This window comes from Dermacentor silvarum, chromosome 2 (assembly GCF_013339745.2).
Source record: "Dermacentor silvarum isolate Dsil-2018 chromosome 2, BIME_Dsil_1.4, whole genome shotgun sequence".
Taxonomy (NCBI): Eukaryota; Metazoa; Arthropoda; class Arachnida; order Ixodida; family Ixodidae; genus Dermacentor; species Dermacentor silvarum.
Window position 1 is genome coordinate 45233965 of NC_051155.1, and position 10114 is coordinate 45244078.

The 10114-nt window shown below is 47.5% G+C and overlaps 1 protein-coding gene across 1 annotated transcript; it reads right to left on the reverse strand.

Annotated features, from left to right (window-relative positions):
- Positions 1-7734: 7734 nt before the first annotated feature.
- On the reverse strand, positions 7735-9882 carry LOC119439995 (putative nuclease HARBI1). The gene is made up of 3 exons (XM_049661305.1): positions 9124-9882; positions 8172-8386; positions 7735-8105 (listed from the first exon to the last, which is right to left on the reverse strand). Exons 1-3 carry the CDS (start codon positions 9703-9705, stop codon positions 7805-7807), a joined length of 1098 nt encoding a protein of 365 aa, XP_049517262.1. The 5' UTR covers positions 9706-9882; the 3' UTR covers positions 7735-7804.
- Positions 9883-10114: the final 232 nt, after the last annotated feature.

Here is a 10114-nt window from a genome sequence, read left to right on the forward strand (position 1 = left end):
TTTTTTACTTCTTTCTGTTTTTATTCATTTGCTGATTGTCATGTGAGACACCAGTGCATTCCCTTCACGAGCTTTTTTTGTTTTGCTTTTCTTTTTTTGTTGCTCTGTAGCCATGTTAACCACCAATGTACATTTGCGTCCCTTGTCGACTGTAACCGCTATCCATCGCAAGGAGCGTCCGGCGTAGCGTATGTATGGCGTGGGATTAAGTTTCCGAGTAGTCCGAGGCCAGTTGTGCGTTCCAGACTAATCGAAATTAGCCAGAGCTGAGGCTACGACACCCCGATAAGCAGTGTTCCCAGTTTCATTCCTACGTGGGCGCGCGCCGCCGAGCATGCTCAGACTATGTAATCGGGTCACACTTCTTGGTTGATACCACTATTGGCCAATAGCAGCAGTTGAAGCTAAACATTTCAACAGAATTACAGGTAATTCTGTCGAAATGTTTAGCTTCAAGTCTATACGTGCAGACTTCGGACAAGAGGCAGTGCAACTTGCAAAGAACTATATCATAGCCCTGAAAGGCATCTCCACCTTCAAGACCCACTTAGACTTCACCCGGAAATGCAAAGACCAAAACATCGTTCCACGAAGTCTCCAGCTGCGCCAACCTATCAACACAGTGGAAGGCCGGGACATCATCAACAAGGCTCAGCAAAGACTGGTGACAGCGCGGATACACGAGTGCCGCACAGTGATTAGGAAGAAAGAAGTCGACGCGTTCTTCGCCAGAAGACAGCTCGAACACAAGGTACCCCATATTTTTTTCATCAATTGATTTGTTTGCGAAGACCATTGCGTCCTCAGAGGAAAAGAAACACCGCGAAACGCAGAAGAAAAAGCTCTCTTCTTTAATCAAGCAAACCGAAAAACCAGGAGTGTTGGACAGGCACACAGTAACGAATTTATCACCGAGAAAACTCACAACAGAAGAGACTTCAGTCCTGGAAAAAGGTCATAAATTCAACGTCACCACAGATAACCTCCCCCTGCCCAAGATTGTCGCCGCCCTCGAGAGCGGCATCCAGCAGCTGGACCTTAAAGTACGGGAGCCGCACAGAATAAAAGCAAAAGGCATAATAAGGTGCAATAACAACCGCCGAAGAGAAAGAAACTTGTCGTCTGACGAATTAAGAGCGCTGCGATTACTGAGGGAAGATGGCGACATTGTAATTCTACCAGCGGGGGCAACTCAACCGTTGTGTTAAACATGCAGGACTACGAGGAAAAGGCGTCCACCCTCCTTAACAGCCAAGACTACGAAAAATTAAAAAAGGACCCCACCACAAGGACCCAATCAGTACTGAATAAGACGCTGGTCGAAATTTTCCGAAACCACCCAAATTCTCGAAATCTTTATCTAAAATTAATGTGCAGGAACGGGTCCGCACCAGCCTTTTACGGCTTGCCAAAACTCCATAAACCCGGAATCCCCTTACGGCCAATCGTAGACTTTTCATGCTCCCCACTTCGATCACTATCCACATACTTGCACCAGATTTTATCACCGCTCACCGGAAGGACAGCATCCCACGTGCGCAACCCCGAAAACTTCATCAAGCTCATATCAAATGTACGCCTCGAAGATTATGAATGCTTTGTCTCTTTTGATGTGATCTCTTTGTTCACCAGAGTACCCATTCAGTTAGCTATATCCGCAACAAAGGATGCCCTGGAACGCGACGACACACTCGACGAGAGAACCCCCTTGAATGTAGACGAGATGTGCCGCCTTCTCGAGCTATGCCTATCAAATACCTACTTCACCTTCCGAGGCAGCTACTACAAGCTGGCGAAAGGAACTCCCATGGGGGCCACAATTTCCGTCACCATCGCTAACCTAACTATGGAAAATATCGAAGACAGAGCTCTGAGTACTTTTTCCCCGAAGCCAAAAGTTTTCCTCAGGTACATGGATGATTGCTTCTGTATCGTGAAGGAGTCGCAAGTCGAAAACCTGCAGAGCCATTTAAATTCCATAGACCCGGATATACAGTTCACGTCGGAGCGCGAACAAAACGGATCGCTATCATTGCTAGATGTACAAGTTACACGAACCAACGGCAATCTAAATGTCTCAGTCTACCGAAAACCAACCCACACAGGCCGCTACCTACACTTCTCATCCAACCATCCGGCAAACCACAAGGCATCGGTCGGAAATTCTTTATTGAAAAGAGTCGAAACTCATTGCACATTGAAATCAGATCAAAAGAAAGAAAGGAGAACGGTTCTCAACGAACTCAAAAGGAACGGCTATACAACGGAATTCATTCGAAAAACAACCCGACAACAAAAAAGAAAAAACAAACTACGAGACCTCCAACCGTTGACTCCCCCTCGACCACAGAAACAAGTGTCCATCCCATACGTCAAAGGTACCAGCGAAGCTCTCAGCCGAATATTGAAAAAAGAAGGTCTCAAAGTCGCGCATAAACCGATGAACACTTTGAATATCCTCATTCCTAAACCAAAAGACCGTCCACCAAAAGAAAAAGCTCAAGGCGGCGTCTATAAAATCAGCTGTGCCGACTGTCCGGCGTCGTACATCGGGGAAACCAAAAATCTAAAAGAAAGAATCAGACAACATGAAAACGACGTCAGAACATTCAACCGAATACGCAGCGCCGTCGCCGAACATTCCGAAGAAGCCGACCACAAGATTTCTTTCCAAGAAACCCAAATCCTTCAAACAGAGACAAACTGGCGAAAAAGGCTGCTACTCGAGTCTCGGCACATTCAGAACACGGCGGGTAATATAAACCGCGTGAAGGGCATTCTTCTTTTTTTGTATGTTCATGGCCTTGCAGACGTGATGAAGGGAAGAAAGGACCCCCCGCTCTAGGTCAGCAACACCAAAACAACTCGCCCCCCCCCCCTGCCCCTCGTCAACGCATTCCCGCGACTAAAGGGCGCCCAGCATCGGTCAACCCAGCCGACCAGCGACGCCGAAGCCCCCCCCCCCCCACCACCTATTCTGTCTGTCTAGCCCCCGTATTCACAAATGCTCCTTTCCTTACACGTAAAGCCGGCCTTTCGTAAGGAGAACTTAAGTTAAAGTGTGAGAAAAGGTAAAGGAGCGCTTCAAAAATCCACCTTACCACATTTTAAGGGCACCTTACGAAAGGCGCCCTTATCCGAATAAGCGTGTGACATGGGAGCGAGGCTATGCACACTTTTACGCTTGAATCTTCTGTGCATGTGCGTATAATTTATTTTTATGACAAGACGTTAATAAAACTGTGCTCCACCATTCCTACAAGCAAGCACACCCAACGTTAAACAGTCAGTTAGCCCGTTGTTGACTCAACCTTACTTTCAGCTGGCCACCATGCAGCGTAGCCGTCACAATAACAGGCTTGCTAAAATTTCACGTCGTGCCTTTTCTTGTGTTCGTTTGGTTTGTACCGTCCCGCACGTTTTGTTATTTGTACTTTTTCTCTTTCCTTGCTCTTTATTTCTTAGCTGTGTTGCGCACTTTACTTAATATTAATTGATAGCCAAAAAAGGTGTAATGGACGGAAAAAAGAGGGTAAATTTTAGTGAAGAGGAACGAAGCGTGCTAATTAATCTCGTCAGTAAGTACCAAATGATCGTGGAGAACAAACGGACGGATGGAGTCTCCTTGGATAAAAAAAAGAAGACATGGAAGGAGATCACCGACGAATACAACTGCCGGCCCGATGTTCGATTTCGAACTGAGGCTCAACTGCGAAAATGCTGGGACAATTTAAAAGAAAAGTGGAGAAAAGGAAAGGCCGACGACATGAAGGAAGTGTTTACGACAGGTGAGCTCCTGCTCTCTCTCTGTTTTCGCTGCTCGCTACTTTCGCTGATTCCTGTTTCAGTACATTTTGCTGATAATGCTGAGGCTCCTTGATGTATTGTGTTGCGGCTCAGCCGTGTCAGTTCTGTCGCCGTGCCGTTATAAGTTGCTTCGGTGAAATATGACACATGCGATAGCTCGCAGCTTGCGTCGAGGCCTTTTTTTTTTTTTTTCCCCTTCTTCTTCTTAGGAAGTGCATGTTGCGCTCTCGAGCCGAAGCACGCACTTCTATAGCTTTCCTGCGTGGCCGTGATTTGACCTATGCGAAGTCGAGGCCGGCCTGGGCGCAAGCGCGCGTTTCCTGTAAACACGAGCTCGGGTCCAGACCAGCCTGTCGCCAAATTTGCTGCTGCCCGTAGACGGCGATGCGTTCCCTGCCATCCACGCAAAATATCGCAAAAGTAATGACGAAAGCATGTCACGCTCTTGATGCATAGCGCGACGGTAGCCGTCTGCACGTAATTCAGGAATGATTGGGGCATAACGCAAATTCGTGCTGTCTTTTCACGCAAATTCGTGCTGTCTTTTCAGGAGGCGGCTGTGCGCCAGCTAGCCAGCTTACGGACGAGTTGGAGCGAGTTGGGGCTGTCGCGTCGCACATGTCGACACGGGTGGAGAACCCCTTTGACAGCGACCGTGGGCGCCACGCAGCCACTCCCCGATCACAGAGCACCCCGAGTGTCGTCTCGTTGCTGCAACCGATGCAGGTGGAGACGCTTGAACCGCCAAATGGTATGTACATTGCAAGGACAGCTTCTTTTTTTTTTTGGGGGGGGGGGGGGAGTGGTTGACCGTAATGTGCTGGGCGAGCATAGATGTGCAAAGGAGTTGTACCAACATCTCTCATCCAGAGAGGAAACCCTGTAAACACATGAAGCTTGCATAAGTCTCTTCCTGATACATGAAGCTATCACCAAACCCAGCAACTCCCAACTTTAAGCAATCTTGACCATAGATTTGAAGAAAGCCTTCGACAACGTGACCCACGATGCCATGCTTGTGGTGCTCTCTTCCACCAACTGTGGCACCAAGATATACAACTACATGCGAGTCTTTTTCCAACTCCGTACGTACATCCTCAAAATTGGCGATATGACACGTACCCACACCTGCAAAGGCGCATACCGCAAGGAGCTGTGCTCTCACCAACACTGTTCAACTTAGCAATGTGTCGCATACACATTGCTACTCCTCAGACCAGACATACATTACACACTATATGCCGACGACATAACCATACGGATCAACAAAGGCTCTCCGGGGAAAATAGAGGACACCATGCAACGCGCACGATAGATGCAGCCCAAGTGGCAGGTGCGAGCATTGGCTTGGCGGGCTCCCTGGAAAAGTTGGCGCTGCTTGTGCACACCACGCGCTGGAGACCCAACCCATCACTACACAACACAGGACAATATTTTTCCACAAATGCATAATATCAAAGTACTGGGCCTACACATGCAGCGAGATGGAGTGGGTGCGGCCACTGTTCAGCACTTGCTAAGGCAACGTGAACAGGTCTTGAACATGGTGCTGTGCATTTCTGATCGCCACCGAGGGCTTCATGAGACAGACATGCTGCGGCTGCATGATGCCTTACTCTTGTATCACCTTCGCTATCACGTACCATACATTAACCTCACAAAGGCACACCACAACAAGCTCAACACCCTCATTCGCAAATCCACCGAACTTGCAATGGGAGTGCCAACCAACACAAGTACAGAGCTGCTAGACAAGGAACCATAACACCCTAGAAAAGCTTATCAGGACAAAAAAACACAGGCAGGAAATTAGACTGAACAGTACTACATCAGGCAGAATAATCCTGCAAACGCTGTGTTTCAAACTCAGTGACACCCCATTGTTTGCTACAAGCACGCTCGGCAAAAGTGCTCGAGCACTGCTCGCAATAGCCCGCATATCAGGGTACATGGACCCCGAACGAAACAAAAAACGCAGAGAACAGCGCATGACGTACAATAGCAAGTACATTCAACGAGCCAACACATGTATGCTAATTCTGTACATCGGTGTACATACCTGTACACCGATGCTGCCATCAACAACATCGTTGCAGCCATAGCCATTACCGATCACCACTGCACAATCATTCACACGCAAACTATCAAAAAGACTGAACCATAGTGGGTGGAGCTTGCCACCATCATCAAGGCAATTGAATTCGCGTCAATCACCGCGAAAAAATGTATCATATTTACAGATTCGATGAAAGCGTGCTGCATAATTCAGAGGACAACTGCCCAAAGATTACTCTGAAGCAATCCACAAACACCTGCGCCTGCCCACTCTGGTGATCTAGATACCGGGGTACGCGGGAATGGACGACAATGGAGGGGCTAACCTGCTCGCCCGAGAAGCACTGCACTCGGCCCCCTCCATCCCATGCTCAGGTCAAACCTCTCACAAGGCTCCCACAATGCCCACACTAGCACCATACAGAGAAGACGGAGCACAATTTTCAACTCTCAGGCCAGACCTTACCAAAGGAAAGGGCACACTCATTAACCAAGCACAAACAAACACCCTGCATACACCAGCTAGAACACCTTTATATGGGGAGAAGTAACAGAGCCTCTGCCACACTGCGGGATCCATAGCAGTCGCCCAAATACTTCGCACATACTATGCATAGCTCGCATGCTTCTTTCTGCACGAACCACGAGAGCATCGACATGGATCTCGAAGACAATGAACACTTCACTGCTGTATCATGAAAGAAAAAAAGTACAAGGTGGCATATTTAGCACTGGTTAATGTATGCGAGTATTCATGTTTTCATTTCATGATATCTTGATTCTGTGCTGCATAGGCTTAAACACAGGCACAACTTTGTCAATTTTGATATTTTTTTGCTGCTCGAGCATTGTAACATCTTCCTTTGTGTTCATGCAGGGATCATATCTGCATGTTCAAGCTCGCGGTGTCGCACATGCTTTCATCGCAGTCTGTTTGTAGCAGACAAAGTGAATTTGCAGGTTTACTGCTTACACTTAGCAGCAAATTGGCAAATGGGTGCACTGTTGTTGACAGATTTGCCCTGTGCAACACAGCATTGATGCCACCAGCCAACCTTACCTATCAGGTAACTAGCAAAGGAGCCAGCATAAGTAAATCTCGGGAATGTACTCGCATTCCTGCTGTGTGTTAAGGATTTCAACAGGGGTAGCCAGTGAATTGCTTCAACTGGATTACCATTCTATGAGTAAAAAATACAAAAAGAGAAATAGATGGGCTGTAACGTGAAACATTTATTGCATTTCATAAAGCACATACATATTCACCAATTCTGCACAGTCCTTGATACTGTGTACTAGACAAGGTACAGTGTCGCAAGTGCTTGTAGTTGCCCGCTGTAGTGCAAGCAAAATTTGTGTTCACGCAAAGTCAGTCTTCATGCATATGGTGATCACGAGTTATGTTCAAAGCTAACTATTATTGTTTTTGCAGATAGTATCTATGAGTGGGAAATCCCGGCAAGTCCCGGCGAAAGCAGCCAGGCAGTGTGCATGCAAGATGCACAAAATTGAGCAACCGCAGCTGAGGTCGAGCTGTCGGCAGAAGGGGGACCAGCTGCCTTGCAACCTGCTGTCCTGCAACTGGCTTCCCCATTACAGGCTGCCCCGTTGCAGACTACCCCTCAACACCCCGCTCCGGCACAACGCAGAATGCACACAAAGAAAGAAGCTGTTGAGGAAGAGCTCAGCGCCCGCCTTAGCGGTGTTGAAGAGGACAATAAGCGAAAGAGAAAGGAGCACCTTCTCAAAATGAAGCTTATGAGAACTCAGCATGCGCTTCACATGAAGCATGCAATAGAAATGCACGAACTTGATTGTGCAAGTAAGAAGGCTAAACTTGAGCTTCTCACGTTGAAAATAGCTGCCGTGAGAAAAGCCAGTAAGTAAAATGGTACAATTTCTTTATTTTCAATATGCATGCCCTGTTTTGCTCTACCACATTTTAGGAAAAATATTGCTGAATAATGCGTGCTCGTGTTCTGAAGCCGCTCGCCGAGTCAACGGGCTGTGGTCCTTGAGCTTGTGAAGCTGGGGAAGGCTGCTGAACATTGCATGTGTCTGGAGGCAGTTCATCACTTGGACGGTTCCGGCCAAAGTTGTGCAGAGCTGCACATGCCGTGATGACAATGACAGAAGTTGTTGTTTCTATTTGTAGCTTCATATCAAGACATGGAAATCTTCTTTTCCAGATGCCGAAAGCCCTTTCGACGCTGTTCCTGGTCCGGATTTGGGATTTGTTATACCTAAATAAAGAGATGTTACATATTTTCATGAACTGGCTGTATATTATTGTGACCATCCATACGCACCTGTACTCCGGGCTGTCTTTGCCTCCAGGATCTTTTAGCGGCGTCATAAGGTATGGCCGGCAAGCATACCCCATGTCGCCGAGGAGTACGCCAGGTACATCCCCTTCCTCATAACGTACTCTCGCATTGCTGTTGTCAAAAATCCTGCTGTCATGTGCAGAGCCCGGCCAGCTTGCAACTAAATCAAAAAATTGGAGTTCAGGTCCTGTGATTGCCTGCAAACATGCCAAAAAAGAATGAACGTGATCTTTTTTGCAGCTGCTGTTACCTGCAGATTTTCCAAGCTGTTTATATGCAGTCTAGTAACAATGTTTATAATATAATAGCAGTCGAGTGCCTCTTAAATCTTGTATTTGAACGTTAGTGGATGAAAATAATTTTCTGTCTGAGATAAAAATTGAAGCAGAGATTGAGCTTAATGCAGCTCGCGACCTGATGCGCCCGCGACGTCGCACACTTGTATTCTCTGCTGCGTATTACCATTGCAATGAGAGGCCGACGCAGGTAAAAAAAGCAGGACTACAGTAACCACTTTACCGTGCAGCAAATGCAGCGCTGGCAAGCGCTGCAGCGCTGCAGCGGTACAGCAACTGTATTGCCGGTACGGCTGTCCGGCAGGATCTTGTTTTTAGCGCACTTCTGGTTGAGTAAATAGGGGGAAATAGAACAGACACACGTATTTAGCGCCACTCCGAGTGAACACGAAAACAATAAAATAAAACGCGACAGAGACATTCTCGCATTTGCCTCGTGTACTTTTTTTTTTTTTTTTTCTGTTTAATCAACCAGGGTTACGCTGGTAGACAAGATCATGCCGCAAAAACTCGCCTAATCCGCTACGCTTCTAATCACTAAGCTATTTCAAGTAGCGCATCCTTATACTACGTAAAAATGCGATTTTTTTTTCACGTCTCTGTACGCATTCTGACGGTTATGAACATATTGCACTTACCTGCACATTGAAGGAGAAATATCCTTTCCTGTTGCGGAATACCTCGGCGTCGTCTCCGCCTGGACTTTTAATACGCACGTGGGTGCAATCAATGCAACCAGTCACCCTCGGAAACTTTGCCTTGATGTAGAATTGGTGCATGACCTCATGCATTTTCCCCGCGTCGGGGAACTTCACAAGCGCAGGGAACAGCGTTGCGGCAATCATTTTTGACACCCGTGTGACAACACGGGAAACGGTTGGCTGCGACACATTAACTAGGTCGCCTGAGACAATCTGAAAAGTTCCCGCGCCGTAGAAACGAAGTGTCACCAGCAGTTGCAACAGCGGTGGCACAGGGCAACCACGTCCGTCCGTGTTCTGATGCAGCGGCAACATGGTCAGTAGTTCGAGCACAGTAGCTTTTGAGAAGCGGTACCTGGCTAAAAACTCCTGGTCACTGTAAAACTCCATGGGATTCTGGCGATCCCTAAGGTTCCGCTGCAACGGCCGCACAAAACTATACGCTTCGTTGTCCATTTCTTTTGCACGGTTTACAAAATCGACGAACTCGCTGAAGCTGTCGTCGTAGCACGCCGCCATGTTGGATTGGATAAGGAGCCGTTAAGCTACCTCAGATGCTGCCTTAAGGAGGCGCCCTCTTCGTGACCTTAAAGTTGGGCTAAAGGGAGCCGCTAAGTGTAAGGTCTGTTTTTGAAACGCGGTAAGGAGCCGATAAGGTAAGGAACGCTAAAGATAAGGGTTAGGTTGGTTTGTGAATACGGCGGTAGAACAGGTTCCCTGCCAAGACCTCCGCACCTTACGCTCTCTCCCCCTTCCTCTCCTTTGTTACAACGGACCTTTTAAAAGCGGCACACCGCCACCTCCGAAGAATACCCCCTGAAGAAGGAGCCGAATTGGTTCCGAAACGTCGGGCTAGTAAATTTCCTTACTTGGTTGGAGTCAATCTCTAAGTCTTAATAAGTCTTAATAGCAGCAGTGTATGGTAACC